The sequence below is a fragment of the Hordeum vulgare genome, chromosome 6H (assembly GCF_904849725.1).
Source record: "Hordeum vulgare subsp. vulgare chromosome 6H, MorexV3_pseudomolecules_assembly, whole genome shotgun sequence".
Taxonomy (NCBI): Eukaryota; Viridiplantae; Streptophyta; class Magnoliopsida; order Poales; family Poaceae; genus Hordeum; species Hordeum vulgare.
Genome location: NC_058523.1, coordinates 358,641,994 through 358,658,935, shown reverse-complemented (window position 1 = coordinate 358,658,935; position 16,942 = coordinate 358,641,994). Strand labels below are relative to the sequence as shown.

At 47.8% G+C, this 16,942-nt stretch overlaps 1 protein-coding gene across 2 annotated transcripts; it reads left to right on the top strand.

The window, feature by feature from the left end:
- The first annotated feature begins 12,461 nt into the window (after positions 1-12,461).
- LOC123402808 (H/ACA ribonucleoprotein complex non-core subunit NAF1-like) lies at positions 12,462-16,227 on the top strand. Of its 2 annotated transcripts, XR_006611351.1 has the most exons (4): positions 12,471-13,201; positions 13,501-13,578; positions 14,040-15,300; positions 15,953-16,227. XR_006611351.1 is itself a non-coding variant. In XM_045096768.1 (3 exons), the coding sequence occupies exons 1-3, from the start codon at positions 12,704-12,706 to the stop codon at positions 15,240-15,242; spliced, it is 1,779 nt and encodes a 592-aa protein (XP_044952703.1). In that variant the 5' UTR covers positions 12,462-12,703; the 3' UTR covers positions 15,243-15,412. The 2 variants fall into 2 exon arrangements, 1 of the variants encoding a protein (XP_044952703.1); XM_045096768.1 differs by lacking the exon at positions 15,953-16,227 and having other exon boundaries at positions 12,462-13,201; positions 14,040-15,412.
- Positions 16,228-16,942: the final 715 nt, after the last annotated feature.

Sequence of the window (16,942 nt, the reverse complement as noted above, 5' to 3'; positions counted from 1 at the left end):
GCGGTCGATTCGCGATAACGTGCCACTCAGCGAGGACGCCAATCGGGATCTGCTCCGGGCGCACATCCGCGTGGGCAAAGTTGGCCCTTTCATCGGTCGACTGAGAGAAGTCGTCGGCTGAATCGACAAGGAGCTTTGGCCAGAAGATGAGTCGCGGCAGGAGATGGAGAACCTGATGGCTCGACTGGAGGAGATTCCGAACCGAGTGCAGTCGTGGAAGAAATCTGCAGCTCGTTGTGGTGCAGATGTTGCTCTGTCCCTGGTCCGAGTCCATTGCAAGGAGGTGCGCGAGGAGAAGCTGAAGACATTGAAGGTGGCCAACACGAAGAAAAACTTCAATTTGAAGACTTCATGGAAACCTTCCTTGAAAGTGCCACCCGCATCGCCGACGGAATCGACCTGGACACCTTCGTGGAGCCCTCCAGTCCTGGCGCTACTCCAGACGACGCGTAATAAAACTTGATCCTCGGTATGCCGAGTGTTGATTTGTAAGAAACTTTGGCCACTGTTGTTGGCCGTCACATTCTTGTTTCGGTGTGGGTAAGCTTGATACACACTGAGGCACTATCTTTGGTTGAACTTTGAATCGAATCTTTTGCTCTTCTGTTGCAATTTTGACTCGAGTTTTTGTTTGGCGTTTCTTGGTGAAGCCAAAGGCAAACATGCGTAACATGTCAGTGGTCTTGACATCTGCATGAGCCTCATTGAGGGTCCGTGGAATTTCCGATTGGATCTGTATTGTCGCCTCTAGGTTGTCGAGTGCGACTATCAGGTCGCGCTCGGGGCGAGTTGGTACTGATGTAGTTGTCAGTTGTTTTGACATCCACATGAGCCTCAATGAGGGTCTGCAACTCATGTAGATGTCAGTTGTTTACCCGAGTGTACCTATAGGATACAGTCGAAGGCATGTGGGTGCTTAGGCGATTGTGCATCGCATCTAAGTCCCCGAGTGTGGCATTAAGTGCACACTCGAAGAAAGTTAATACTTAGGCAATTCGTGATCGCAGCTAAGTCCCCGAGTGTGACGTTAAGTGCACACTCGGAAAAAGTTCATACTTAGGCGATTCTGGATCACAGCTAAGTCTCCGAGTGTGACGTTAAGTGCACACTCGGAGAAAGTTCATACTTAGGCGATCCTGGATCGCAGCTAAGTCCCCGAGTGTGACGTTAAGTGCACACTCGGAGAGAGTTCATACTTAGGCGATTCTGGATCGCGGCTAAGTCCCCGAGTGTGACGTTAAGTGCACACTCGGAGAAATTTCATACTTAGGCGATTCTGGGTCGCAACTAAGTCCCCGAGTGTGACGTTAAGTGCACACTCGGAGAAAGTTCATACTTAGGCGATTCTGGATCGCGGCTAAGTCCCCTAGTGTGACGTTAATTGCACACTCGGAGAAATTTCATACTTAGGTGATTCTGGATCGCAGCTAAGTCCCCGAGTGTGACGTTAAGTGCACACTCGGAGAAAGTTCATACTTAGGCGATTCTGGATCGCAGCTAAGTCCCCGAGTGTGACGTTAAGTGCACACTCGGAGAGAGTTCATACTTAGGCGATTCTGGATCGCGGCTAAGTCCCCGAGTGTGACGTTGAGTGCACACTCGGAGAAAGTTCATACTTAGGCGATTCTTGATCGCGGCTAAGTCCCCGAGTGTGACGTTGAGTGCACACTCGGAGAAAGTTCATACTTAGGCGATTCTGGGTCGCAGCTAAGTCCCCGAGTGTGACGTTGAGTGCACACTCGGAGAAAGTTCATACTTAGGCGATTCTGGGTCGCAGCTAAGTCCCCGAGTGTGACGTTAAGTGCACACTCGGAGAAAATTCATACTTAGGCGATTCTGGATCGCGGCTAAGTCCCCGAGTGTGACGTTAAGTGCACACTCGGAGAAATTTCATACTTAGGCGATTCTGGATCGCAGCTAAGTCCCCGAGTGTGACGTTAAGTGCACACTCGGAGAAAGTTCATACTTAGGTGATTCTGGATCGCAGCTAAGTCCCCGAGTGTGGCGTTAAGTGCACACTCGGAGAGAGTTCATACTTAGGCGATTCTGGATCGCGGCTAAGTCCCCGAGTGTGACGTTAGGTGCACACTCGGAGAGAGTTCATACTTAGGCGATTCTGGATCGCGGCTAAGTCCCCGAGTGTGACGTTGAGTGCACACTCGGAGAAAGTTCATACTTAGGCGATTATGGATCGCAGTTAAGTCCCCGAGTGTGACGTTAAGTGCACACTCGGAGAAATTTCATACTTCGGCGATTCTGGGTCGCAGCTAAGTCCCCAAGTGTGACGTTAAGTGCACACTCGGAGAAAGTTCATACTTAGGCGATTCTGGATCGCGGCTAAGTCCCCGAGTGTGACGTTAAGTGCACACTCGGAGAAATTTCATACTTAGGCGATTCTGGATCGCAGCTAAGTCCCCGAGTGTGACGTTAAGTGCACACTCGGAGAAAGTTCATACTTAGGCGATTCTGGATCGCAGCTAAGTCCCCGAGTGTGACGTTAAGTGCACACTCGGAGAGAGTTCATACTTAGGCGATTCTGGATTGCAGCTAAGTTTTTTTTTTTGAGACCGGAGTCTGCGACTGCGGAAGAACTTTGAACCTGCAAAAAACTCAATCTGCTTTATATTGTTTCACCAATACTTGTTCTTTACATTGCTTCAGTCGACGGTCACGTGTAGAAGCGCTTCAGGAGATTTCCTTTCCATGCTCGCGGCTCGTCTATCTCCTTGTCGATGTTGTAGAGTCCGTATGCTCCATTGTTCAGCACCTTTGAGATGATGAAGGGTCCTTCCGAGGCAGGAGCCAACTTGTGAGGTCTTTGCTGATCCACTCGGAGCACCAGGTCGCCTGCTTGGAACGTACGACTCCTAACGTGCCGCGCGTGAAAACACCGCAAATCTTGTTGATAAATGGTTGAGCGAGTCAGTGCCATCTCGCGCTCCTCCTCTAGAAGGTCCACTCCGTCTTGCCTTGCTTGTTCTGCTTCAGCTTCGGAGAAGAGTTCGACTCGTGGCGCGTTATGAAGCAAGTCACTCGGAAGGACTGCTTCTGCTCCATAAACGAGGAAGAACGATGATCGCCCCGTAGATCTGTTCGGGGTTGTGCGGAGACCCCAAAGTACTGAAGGTAACTCGGTGACCCATGCGCCAGCGGCGTGTCCAACCTCTCGCAGGAGTCGGGGCTTCAAACATTGAAGAATAAGCCCATTCGCCCGCTCTGCTTGTCCATTGGATTGGGGATGTGCTACGGAAGCAAAATCCACTCGGATACCTTGGCTTGCACAGAAACCTTTGAATCTGTCCGAGTCAAAGTTTGTCCCGTTGTCCGTGATTATGCTGTGAGGTACACCGAATCTGGAGATGATGTCTCTGATAAACTTGACGGCTGTTGAGGCGTCAAGTTTCTTGATGGGCTTGGCTTCGATCCATTTCGTGAACTTGTCGACTGCCACCAACAGATGTGTGTATCCCCCTTGGCCTGTCTTGAATGGTCCGACTGTATCTAATCCCCAAACTGCAAACGGCCACACAAGAGGGATTGTCTTCAACGCAGATGTCGGCTTGTGGGACTTGTTGGAGTAGAACTGACACCCCTCACATCGGTCGACCATATCTTTAGCCATCTCGTTTGCCTGCAGCCAGAAAAAACCAGCCCTGAATGCCTTGGCGACGATTGCTCTTGAAGAAGCGTGATGACCACAGGTTCCCGAGTGAATATCTTCCAGGATCAGCTGGCCCTCCTCTGGGGAGATGCATCGTTGGAGAACGCCTGAAACGCTCTCCTTGTACAATTGGCCGTCAATGACAGTGAATGACGTCGACCTGCGGACTATCTGCCTGGCCTGGACTTCGTCTTCTGGTAGTTCCTGCCTCAGGATATATGCAATGATCGGCACAGTCCAATCGGGGATGACAGCAAGAATCTCCATGACCAGATCAACCACAGCAGGTACATCAACTTCAGTCGGATCTGTTGAACTCTTTGGTTGTACTGGTTCCTCTGTGAAAGGATCTTCTTTGACTGAGGGAAGGTGGAGGTGCTCAAGGCAGACGTCACTCGGGACTGGTCTCCGAGTGGATCCGAGTTTGGCCAACTCATCCGCTGCTTGGTTCTTCAGTCTCGGAACATGGTGAAGTTCTAGACCTTCAAACTTCTTCTCAAGCTTTCTCACTGCATTGCAGTATGTGGTCATGGTGGGGTTCCTGACGTCCCACTCTTTCATCACTTGATTGACCACCAAATCCGAATCGCCGTAGACCATCAGACGACGGACGCCGAGTGAGATGGCTATATGCAACCCGTAGAGGAGAGCTTCATACTCTGCCTCGTTGTTGGAGGAATCGAAGTGTATCTGTAGCACGTACTTGAGCTTGTCGCCCTTTGGCGATATGATCACAACGCCAGCGCCGGAGCCATTCAACATCTTGGACCCATCAATGAACATTGTCCAATGGGCCGAGTAGATGTGGGTCGGTTGCTGTTGTTCTACCCATTCTGCTATGAAGTCAGCCAGAGCTTGAGACTTAATAGCTTTCTTGGCCTCGAACTTGATATCGCAGTACATCATCTCCATCGCCCACTTCGCCACTCGGCCTGACGCGTCTCGATTGTGGAGAATTTCCGACAATGGAGCATCAGAAACGACAGACACCGAGTGGTCTTGGAAATAATGGGCCACCTTCTTCGCAGTCAAGTAAATCCCGTAGATGAGTTTTTGATAGTGGGGATACCTCTTCTTGGAAGGAGTCAGGACTTCGGAGACGTAGTACACTGGCCGCTGAACTTTGTATGCTTTGCCTTCTTCTTCTCGTTCGACTGTAAGAACAGTACTGACGACTTGATTTGTAGCCGCAATGTACAGAAGAAGGGGCTCTTTACTGAGCGGAGCAGTAAGAACCGGCTGGGTGGAAAGTAGGACTTTGAGGTCGTCGAATGCGACTTGGGCTTCGACTGTCCACTCGAAAGTATCTGATTTCTTCATGAGTCGGTACAGAGGAAGTGCTTTCTCGCCGAGTCGACTGATGAACCTGCTCAAAGCCGCTAGGCAACCTGTGAGCCGTTGAACATCGTGTATCTGACCGGCCTCTCCATTCGGACGATGGTCCCGATCTTTTCGGGGTTGACATCGATCCCTCGTTCGGAAACGAAGAAACTGAGTAACTTTCCGTTGGGAACGCCGAATGAACATTTGGCAGGGTTGAGCTTGATATCGTACCTACGAAGGTTGGCGAATGTTTCTGCCAAGTCAGTCAGCAGGTCGGAACCTTTGCGTGACTTGACTACGATATCATCCATATACGCCTCCACATTCCGACCGATCTGGTCGAGGAGACATCTTTGGATCATGCGCATAAAGGTAGCTCCTGCGTTCTTCAAACCGAATGGCATAGTGATGTAGCAGAAGCACCCGAATGGGGTGATGAAGGCTGTTTTTAACTCATCGGGACCATACAGACGGATCTGATGATAGCCCGAATAGGCATCAAGAAATGACAGACGCTCGCATCCCGCAGTCGAATCGACAATTTGATCTATGCGGGGGAGCGGAAAATGGTCTTTCGGGCAGACCTTATTGAGATGCTTGAAGTCGATGCACATTCGGAGCGACTTGTCCTTCTTGGGCACCATGACAACATTGGCGAGCCACTCGGAGTGGTGAACCTCCCGAATGAAGTTGGCTGCCAGCAGCTTGGCCACCTCCTCCCCGATTGCTTTCCTCTTGTGCGCGGCGGACCGGCGCAAGCGCTCTCGGACGGGCCGAGCGACGGGGTCCACATGCAGTCGGTGCTCAGCCAACTCCCTAGGTACACCTGGCATGTCAGAGGGTTTCCATGCGAAGATGTCCCAGTTCTCATGGAGGAATTGGGTGAGCTCGGCTTCGTATTTAGGATCGAGGGTGGTGGAGATGTTCGTCGGGGCAACAGTGTCGTCCGTCGGGTGAATGCTGACCTTCTTCGTCTCTCCCGCCGACTGGAATGCGGATTCAGAAGCTGGCTTCTTTGAGCGCATCAGGTCGGCGGGGTCAACTGTTTTCTTGTACTCGTCGAGCTCGAGGACGGCCATCTGCTGGTCGGCGATTCTTGATCCCTGCTGCAGGCACTCTTCGGCTCGCTGTCGATTGCCCGTGATGGTGATCACGCCTTTCGGGCCTGGCATCTTCAGCTTCAGGTATACGTAACATGGACGGGCCATGAAACGTGCGTACGCCGGGCGGCCCAGAATTGTGTGGTAAGCACTCTGAAAGTCCACCACTTCGAACGTCAGCTTTTCCTTGCGGAAGTTCTTGTCGGAGCCGAAAACGATGTCCAACGCGATCTGGCCGAGTGACTTGGCCTTCCGTCCAGGGACGACTCCATGGAACTGCATGCTTCTCTCGCTGAGTTTGGACATCGGAATGCCCATCCCCTTGAGAGTGTCGGCGTACATGATGTTCAAGCCGCTGCCGCCGTCCATGAGGACTTTGCGCAGTCGGACTCCTTCTACCACCGGGTCGACGACCAGAGCTTGTCTTCCTGGGGTGGGTACATGTGCAGGATGATCCGACTGGTCAAAGGTGATCGCAGTCTAAGACCATTTGAGGAACTTGGGGCTGGCAGGGGTGGCCATGTTCACCTCCCTGTTCACCAGCTTCAGTCGACTCTTGCTCTCAACGTCAGCAAAGATCATGAGAGTTGCATGGACTTGGGGGAACGGATCCTCCTTGTCCTCCTCATCCTGTTCGTTGTCCTTTTCACTCGGTCGCCCTTCGCTGAACCCCTGGATCAGGAGGCGACACTGTCGAGTGGTATGCTTCGCATATATGGGGTTGCCCTCTTCATCCATCTTCGTATGAACCGGACATGGCTGGTCCAGGATGGGGTTATTGAACTGCTTCTTCCTGGGGGTGAACTGAGCCTTCCCTTTGCCCTTGAACTTGGCATTGGTTACGGCTGCAGCTTCTGCTTGCGGAGCAGTGCTTTCTGCTTCTGCTTCCGAGTGTTGCCCCCATCTCCATCAGCGACTGTTTTGTGCTTGCCGCTTCGGATGCGGTCTTCTTCTTCGCCATTAGCATAGCGCATCGCTATTTCCATCATCTTGCTCATGGAGATGTCGCCTGTTCGGCCGAACTTTAGGTACAGATCCCTGTACCGCACGCCTGCCTTGAAGGCGCAGACTGCTTGATGCTCGGTGACGTTCTCCACCGTGTGGTAGAGAGTTGTCCAACGCTGAATGAAATCTCGCAGGGGCTCATTCTGTTTCTGGACGCAGTGCTGGAGCTCCACGAGGCCAGCAGGGCGCTTGCACGTCCCTTCGAAGGTCCTGATGAACACTCGGGCCAGATCTGCCCAGCTGTAGATGCTTGAGGGGGCCAACTGATTCAGCCACGCTCGCGCCGAGCCGTCGAGCATCAGAGGGAGGTGCTTCATGGCGACATGGTCGTCCCCTCCTCCGATCTGGACCGCCACTCGGTAGTCATCTAGCCATGTTTCCGGCTTGGACTCTCCTGTAAACTTGCTGATTCCCGTCGCCAATCGGAAGTTGGGCGGGATGTCAGCCGAGCGGATGGCTCGACTAAAACACTCGGGACCAGACACGATGGTTCTGCTTCCACTTGGACGGTCCATATCGTGACCATCGCGGTGGGCTCGGCCCCTGTCGACCCTTTGCTGGGCGATACGCCCTCTTGCGTCGGGCCTTGGGTCGTAAGTGTCGCCGACTGAACGCCGATCATCATGATGTCGGAACCCATAGGGCCCACCCTACGGAGGGGTGCGTGAACGGCGGCGATCTTCGTGATTCATGGAACGGCTGCCTCCCGTGTGCCGCTGATGGGAACCAGGGCTGTGAACCGACCGATGCGTAGTCGCATGAACAGAACTATTATGGATCCTGTTGTGCGACTGGGAGACGGCCGAATTCTGCTGTTGCGCCGTGTGCAACAGGGCTCGGATCTGCTCGATCCCTCTACCAGCTTCTGAATCAGTCGGCTAGAGGGAATCGGCTATCTTGGCAGCCGCAGCCAAGTTGAGGAGGGGTGTGCGGAACAACTCCACGTTGCTCCGCCGAGTGTGTTGACTGGCAGAACGGCGAGGCGGACGACGCGCGCCGGACGTTTCGCCAATCTCGTGCTCATTCCGGCCAACTTGACGAATATCTTCATGGGAGTTGGCCATGTGTACTTCTGTTGCAGGCCCGCGACCCGCATACTCGGAAGGAAACTCAGTCGGAACCGAGTCCGAGTGCTGGGACCGCGGGGCAACCACAACGGACTCTAGAACCGCCACTTGTGAAGACACGTTCTGGCGCGCCTGGGCGTGTTGCACCCAACACTGGAGCCGCGTACGGTGAGACCGCTTGCTGCGGCGCGTGACGGCGGTGCAAGTCGACACCGGAGCCGACTGTTGGAGAAGAAGAATGCCGCGGGCACCGGCACAGAAGTGCGTAGCCCCACGATGGGGAAGCGCCTCGACGTCGAGAGGAGCATCCCGAAGCCACGCCGAATCGTCGATGATGAAGGAGAGAGCGCCGAAGAAGATCTGGTGACCCATGCTCGAACCTCCACCGGACGACATGACGAAAGGAAGTAGTCGCAAACTCGCCGGAAGTCGCTTAGACGCCTGCCCCACGGTGGGCGCCAACTGTCGTGGGTATAAGCCTGACAGTAGATGTGTAGGGTACGAAAAGGATGGGCAGAGTCCCAGCTACGGCGAGGTTGTATGAGTTCAGGCCCCTCTACGGTGGAGGTAATAGCCCTATGTCTCAGTGCTCTCGGAGCTTGTTGTCGAGTGGAATATGGAATACAATGAGTTGCTAACCCCTCTACCAGCGGGGGAGGCTGTCTTATATAGAGTGTGCTGCCCTCCACAACGGTTCCGGTACAGGGGTGGAGTAGTGGCGATTGACTGTGTACGTTACAGGTAACGTACGTCCTAAATGCTAATAAATGCGCTTGGAAACGTACGACCGTTTCCCTCCAGGGGGGTTACGATGTACCGAGTGGTATCCAGTCGGTTAGCTTGATATCCTCCGAATGCTAGTCTCCGACTGGATGATCGAGGACCTGTTACCGACTGGATGATGGGGACTCCTTAATTCAGTCGGAGCTGACTAAGGGCCTTGTCCTTTGTGAGGGGTAGTCCTTGGGTAGGACCTACAGGGCAGGCCTATGACCCTACCCTAGGACTATAACCCCATCACATCATATCCTTGTTCATGATGACCTTTTGTTTCTTGCACATATTATTTGCAGGAGGAAGTCTTGAACATGGAAGTCCTTCATTCACATATATTTGATGCATATAGCCAAGAACCATATGACTTGTCTTGTCCTTCTACCTTGTGTGTGCCCATGCATTCCAAAGCAACTATTCCTTAAGGGATTGCACACATTTAGAGGGAGCTTGCATTAGTCATATTTCCTTCAAAGCTATCATATTCTTATGAGTATCTTTATTTTGAAGCTTTGATTGTATGTTGTAATCAATTACCAAAAAGGGGGATAATGAAAGCACATATTCTCCCTCGTTGATTTTGATAATTCATGACAACATACATTGCCTCTTGGACTAACACATTTACCTAGATATTTCAGGTTTAGTCCATGAAGAGCTATGGCTTAAGGTTCATGTGGAGATGCCCCTTGATGCAAGAAAGGAATAACAGTGGCTCAAGCTTCAACCTAGAGGACTCTTGATTTTATATTTGTGAGAAATCACTTTTGAGTCCATAGGAAAGCCAATACTATTAAAAGGGGGTGAGGTAGTGAAATGAACTGATTGCTCAAATGCTTAGAGTTAGCCACCAAAACACTCAGTCATTTTCCCCACATATTCACTCTGTCAAGTTCCACATTCACAAATTCGGTGTCACCAACATTGCCACATCGGACCCACCGAGTTTGAACCCAAGATAGAACCCTAGCCATTCCCACAAAATCGATGCAACCGAAACTTCATCGGTGCTACCGAGTTTGGGTGACCAACATTCTGTTGTCTAGATACACAAAATCAGAATTTCCGAGTTTGAGTATCGGTGCCACCGAGTTTGGTCATCTGACCGTTAGTCACCTTTTTCGGTGCCACTGAGTTCTATATATTGGTCTCACCGAGATTCAAAAGGTCACACCTTTAGTGCTAATTAGTACCACCGAATTGTCCACTTCGGTATCACCGAGTTTGCTCTTTTGTGTGGAACGGTTGGATTTTGGCTACTGCCTATATATACCCCTTCACCCACCTCTCATTCGTGGGAGAAGCACTCAGAACACACACTTCATTGCCAGATCCATTTTCTGAGAGAGAACCACCTACTCATGTGTTGAGACCAAGATATTTCAATCCAATCAATTGAAACTTGATCTCTAGCCTCCCCAAACAACTTTCCACCAAATCAACCTATCCTACACATGCATATTCTTTGAGAGAGTGATTTGTGTTGAGGAGACTATCTTTAGAAGCACAAGAGCAAGGAGTTCATTGATCTACCCTATCTATTACCTTTTGGAGGACGGTGCCTCCTAGATTGGTTAGGTGTCGCTTGGGAGCCTCCTACTTCGTGTTGTGTAGTTGAACCAAGATGTTTGTAAGGGCAAGGATATCGCCTACTTTGTGAAGATCTACCGTGAGTAAGGCTAGTCCTCGGTGGATGAAAGCCATGGTGGGTTAGACAAGGCCGCTTCTTTGTGGACCCTTCGTGGGTGGAGCCCTCCGTGGACTCTCGCAACCGTTACCATCCGTGGATTGAAGTCTCCACTAACATGGACGTACGATAGCGCCACCTATCAGAACCATGCCAAAAATCGCCGTGTCAACCTCATGCGTTTGATCTCCCTCCCTTCTCCTGTACATTACTCTTGCATGTTGTACTTTCCGCTGCTATACTCTTAGAACTGCTTGTGTAGGGTGCCTAGACTTGTTTCAACTTCTACATTTCTGCCCTCCTAGAAATTAGGTTAAGCCAGAAATTTTATCTTGACAAGTAGTTTATTCATCCTCCCTCTAGACACATCTTCTATCGATCCCTCACGGACGCCTACAATAACGCCAGCGTCCGGAAGGGCAAAGGGCCGCCGAGTAAGCGGTGAAGCTTCACCCTCTCATATCTAGATTGTAGTATCTACATCCTAGTAGTAGTTAGGATTTCCCAGACAATATAAACTGTGTGAACTATGATCGATCTTTTAGTGTTGTTTATATGTATAAATTTATGCCCGTTTACTATCGGTTCCATTTCTGTTGATTTTGGCCGTTAATGATCCACATATTATGCTGCATGATTTTATATAAATATAAAATGCTGGATATAAATTATGTGACTTTAAAGACACGCATTTAGGGTCATTGTCGACGAACGCGCCGATGGACCTATAGGATGCCTGATTTAGCAAGTGTAGTTGTAGATGTGTGTGTGTAGGGATTGACTATTCGTCAGACTGGGTGAAGAATAGTTATTTTTCATCCCCCTCTATTTTCACATCAATGCATCGTAATTTTTTGTTTCAATTCTTTTATTTCATACATAAAAAGAGACCGTAAAAATATATATAGTCAACATAAAAAATATTTTATGTCATGTAAAATTACAAACATAAAAACATAGTCCAAACTATACATGAAATGCGATTTTTCTGGTCTTATGATCTATATTTTTATTTTTTTACATCAAATTTTATGTAATAAATCAATATTAATGTAACTATTGTTATTCCAAATGTAATTTATTTATAAAACGGTCGTAAGATTACCTGGGTGAAGAATAACTTATTTTGCATCCTGCGTGACGAATAGACATTCTCTTTCTCTATATATATACTTACTAATAAAGGAAATAAGTATTCTTAGTCCGTCATGGTATTTTATAGAAAACCACCTGATATTTCTAATATTAAACCCGCAATACATATCAACTGTTTTTTAAAATAATCATATCTTCTAAATCATACTCTAAATTTAACATGTTATATATGAATCTTGATTAAAAAAAACATGTAGAATCTAAATATGATGTTATTTTACCCGTTAACCATTTTAAAAATACTATATAGGATACGATCTTAATCAGTAATGCATTACCCGTCTTTCTTTCATACTGGTGCCGATCTGGATTATGGATGAACGTCTCAGCAAAATCAGGATTAGAGACAAAATTGAAAATCACTTGACCGTTTCTTTGTATGTATTAAATCTGCATGCAAGTCATATTTAAATAGAAGACCTGTGAAATCTTGAACTGCGTTTTTCTAGGCTAAGATAATTTTTGTTTGAATAGTAGTTACAAATACTTAAATTATAGATATTTTTTTAAATTAAAAATATGTGGTATCCTTTTCTCTCGGGCCCTTTTCTGGTATATATATAGGAGTATATTTCAGTTGGGCTCGAAGCGTGTATCTCTTTGCTCCCCCGGTCGCCGAGGCCAGAGTCCAGCACAAAACCCTAGCCCAAAACCCCCACATAGGCACCCCGCGGTTCTGAACCCTCCTTTGCGGCTTTGCCTCGAGCCCCACCCCGAGCCACTATCACACTCCGTCGCGCCTTCCGCCTCACCCTGTGCGCTCCCGTCGAGCCGGCGGCGCGGTGCCCTCCCCTGTTTGCCTCGCCTTCGCTTCGTCGGCGAGGGCGCGCGCACCTTCGCTACACACCACCGGCGCCACTGCTCAGCTCTGCCGGTACCGCCATCGCTTTCCCCTCACCCAGCACGCACGCTAGCTGCTATTTACACTGAGATGGATACCGAGGTTTTGGTGAAAGAGGTACCGAAAGGTGGAGGGGGGAAGGGGGAGGAGGGGAGCAAAGACGAAGCTGCCGTTCGTGCTGAGATGATTCCCGAGGTCTTGTTGAAAGAGGAAGTAACTAAGGGGGAGGACCAGAGCAACGGCGAGGCTTCCGTTGATGCTGAGATGAATTCTGAAGTCTCGGCGGAAGTGGAAACGGAGAATGGAGCAAGCAAGGGGAAGGAGGAGAGCGAGGCCGAGGAGGAAGATGGGGAATCAGGGGAGGCTTCTTCCAGTAGTGAGGAGGAGGATGAGGAGGAGGATGAGGAGGAGGATGAGTCAAGTGAGGCGTCCTCGAGCAGTGATGAGGAAGAGCAGAGGGTCAATTCCGGTGTCGGTGACATGGCGACCCTCATTGAGGAGGGGGAATTGATGGTTGGAATCAGTGATGATGATGATGACGAGGAGGAAGCATCGAAGGGTCATATCGACTCCAAACATGAAGCAGAGGTATTGGGATGTATCTTGTGCATTTTTTTCATGTAGTAGTAGAGTGTGAATCATTTGCTAGCGAGTTACAGTTTGTCTAATCAGCACTATTGTCTTTGCAATCAAACTCTGTTAGATGATGAATATATTTTAACAGTACAAGTTTATGCTCAATTGTTGATTTGTTGCTACAACTTGTATACTCAATTGCTAAAAACCGTAGATATAATACAAGAGTACACCTAATGGTATGATCCAGTATGTTTGCAAAATAAGTTGTTAGTATGTCTACTATAATGTACATATGTCATACCTTGCAGACCCTTCCTCCAGTGCCGAAGATTGAAGTCCAGCTGGAACCACATCATAAGGCACTCCCAGTGGGAACAATTTCATCTGTAAGTCTTGCGTTGAACTTGACTTTTCATCTAAAGTCTTGTTCTCATTTATTTTGAACAAAAATCTTTTAGCACATTTTTTATTTATTTCACATCTGGTGAACATTGAGCCAGCTACCTCCCATTTTGTGTATGCATAGATTATTTGCGTGGAAAAGCTAGAAATTTATTAGACTTTTATTTGTATGCGCTAAGATAATTTGGCCATATCAGTAGGGTTTTGGGATTCTGGATGACAATGTTTACATATTCCTGTATTGCAACTATTATCTAGTACCATTTTTCATGGAATTTTTGTATTAGCATACTTCCTCCGTATGGTGCTTGAGATTTTTATTGATAGACAGTGCTTTTCATTTAGTCATAGAGTAAATGAAGTACACATTTATATTTCCTCTTTTTAGATAATAGCAGTGTATTTCCTGTGCGATCCATATCTTGACTGTTTGTTGTCACACCAGATCATGGGTGAGAGAGTGATTGTTGAAGGGTCAGTGCAACACAATCCCCTGAATGAGGGTTCTATACTCTGGATAACTGAAAGCAGGACACCACTTGGTATTGTTGAGGAATTATTTGGACCAGTAAAAAACCCGTACTATCTCGTGCGGTATAACTCAGTGGAAGAAGTCCCTTCTGGAATCAGTGCTGGAACTGCCGTCTCTTTTGTTATGGAATTTGCAAATCATATCTTAAATGTGAAGGAGCTGTACACCAAAGGCTATGATGGATCAGGAGATAATATTGAGGACCAAACAGATGATCCTGAATTCTCTGATGACGAGAAGGAGGCTGAGTACAAAAAATCATTACGGCTGGCAAAAGGGCAGACTGATAGGCAACTTGACTCTAAGAAGCGTTCTGGTGATAAGAAGAGGAAGCGGCCCAGGGATGCTGGATTCCATAAGGGTATACCTAGGATCCACGATGTAGCAACACCAGCTCACCAATCAACACATCGTATTTATCGCTCAGATATGGCTCCTGTTGCTGATAACTCAGCATGTTCACGTACGAGTTTACCAATAATGACGCCACCAGTCCCAGTGAATCCTTCTATGGCATCAGCCATTCAGTTTGCAGACCAGAAAGGTGCCTGCTTCCCTAACCCATCACAGCAGTTCTTACCACAGCAGCCAAATGTGGTTTGGCCTGGTGGGTTTCCACCTTCTATGTACACGAACATGGGAATTAATGGAGCTGCTCTTGCAGCTAATATTATGCAAAACATACTCAGTGGATCCAATCAATACCAGCAACATTACCAAAATCAGAATTTTGGTGGATTCCTCAATGGAATGCCCATGACCCCAACACAGTTGATCCCGCAGAGCGGAATGCCTGTAAATCCAATGCCTTTTGGTGGACCACAATTAAATCCTTCATTTGGTCCAATATCTGAACTGGGGATGGGGCAGGGGAACTTTGGTAATAATGGGTACCTGGGTGGGGACCAAGGGTTGCCACACCCTGGGTTGCCTAATACTCAGGGATATGGGCGCCTACCATCATCGCAATTCAATTCTGGGCAGGGTGGTCAGGGTCCTATGCAATTCAATTCTGGGCAGTTTAATCAGGGGAGCTCGTCCTTCTCTGGAAGAATGCCACAACAACAGGGAGGCCAGCACTCACAGGGGAGGGGTAGTGGCGGGCATCACAAATAGGACAACTGGCATTCGTGTATTTTTCTTCTTTGCAGGAAGAGTTATATTTGAGAGCAATGTAAGTCTCCCTGTAATTGTAGTGTTTACTCACTCCTACTTGATATAGTTAATCCATGCAGCTATTGGTGCATGTTGCTCATTACTTCTGGAAAGGATATTTGTTAAATTAACTGTGGATGGCTAGATGACGAATTAGATAACTGGTAGTTTTGATTACGGTTTGCACCTAAAAGTTAAGTATAACAATGCTTTGTCGTGGTGTAATTTTCTGCTGACATCACGGCATGGAATTAAAAGGAGCAGTCCAGCATGGTAACTCGCTTTTCATTTTGATTATGTAGTCAGATTAAACCATAGTACAGTAGCAGTTTTGTACTTTGTGTTTACATGGAACCCGGAAGCAATGACATGTTTTCATGAGTTTGAAAACTGAAACCCTTGATCTGTCCTTCGCTGATAAAAATGCATGTGACAATGGCGTCGAAAATGCGCTCCTTCTATCGTGTAGGCATTATTGCAAGAAAACATGTCTTATGGTGTCACTTAGGTGTTTGAACTGGTAGCAAGAGTAGCAATGATGTTGCTCTGGGGGTGGCGGGTTTATCACATAATGACATCTGTTGCCACTTCAAAGGAAACCTGTCTGTATTGACCTTTCCCTTAGTAAGGATTACTCAAAGGACCTTAATGTTTCTTATTTACTTTCTCAGGTCTCTTAAATGCTTGCAGTTACAAAACAAATCAGGAAGCCTTTCCAGATAAATGGATCAGGAAGCTGATGGTGGTATTTTGCCGAGCTTCACATTTTGGGAAGATCTGTAGAGGTTTAGATTGGGGAGTTAAGCTGATAAACTTACTGTATTTTTGTTTTCGGAGACGGGGAGCTAACCAATACAGACAAAAAACCTATAATCTAAAACCGTTTTTCCAACTAGAAGGTTTGTGTTGTTGAACCTCAGGAGAAAATAATAGGATATCTAGCACACGTGACACGGCTCACCATGTATCATACTCCCTCCGTTCCTAAATATAAGTCTTTGTAGAGATTACACTAGTGGACTACATACGGATGTATATAGACATACTTTAGAATGTACATTTAATCATTTTGCTCCGTATGTAGACATCTAGTGAAATTGCTTAAAAGACTTATATTTAGAAACGGAGGGAGTATCAATCACCCTGGTTGTTTGGGTACCCTAACCGAATTACCCGAATTGTCGGATAATACGGGTATCAGGTTAGGATTCGGTTCTCATTTCCTGGTTATTCGATTTTTGGGTTAGGGTTCGGGTTCTGGTTCTAGTTTGAAAACCCCGAAATACCCATACTACCGGAAAAAGTTCATTTTAAACCCTGAACTCGTACAGGTTTGGCGGAATGAACCCCAAAGTCAAAATCCCTGTCGATTGTACCCTGAACTATGCAATCCCGGTCCAAATCGAACCCTGCGATTGTTTGTCAGACCGGGATTGCAAAAGGTGGTCGGGATTGTTTTTTTTCAGACAACGGGCCGGGCCTAGTTCGCTGTTTTTTCTTTTCGTTTTTTCTATTATTTTATGTGTATTTGTCCTCATTTTTAAAAAATGTCTGTGTTTTCAAAAAACTGTTTGTCTACTTTAAATAATGTTCAAGTTTTTCAACACAATGTCGCAATTTGAAAAAACGTTCATCTTTCGGAATAATTTTTGTGCTTTCAA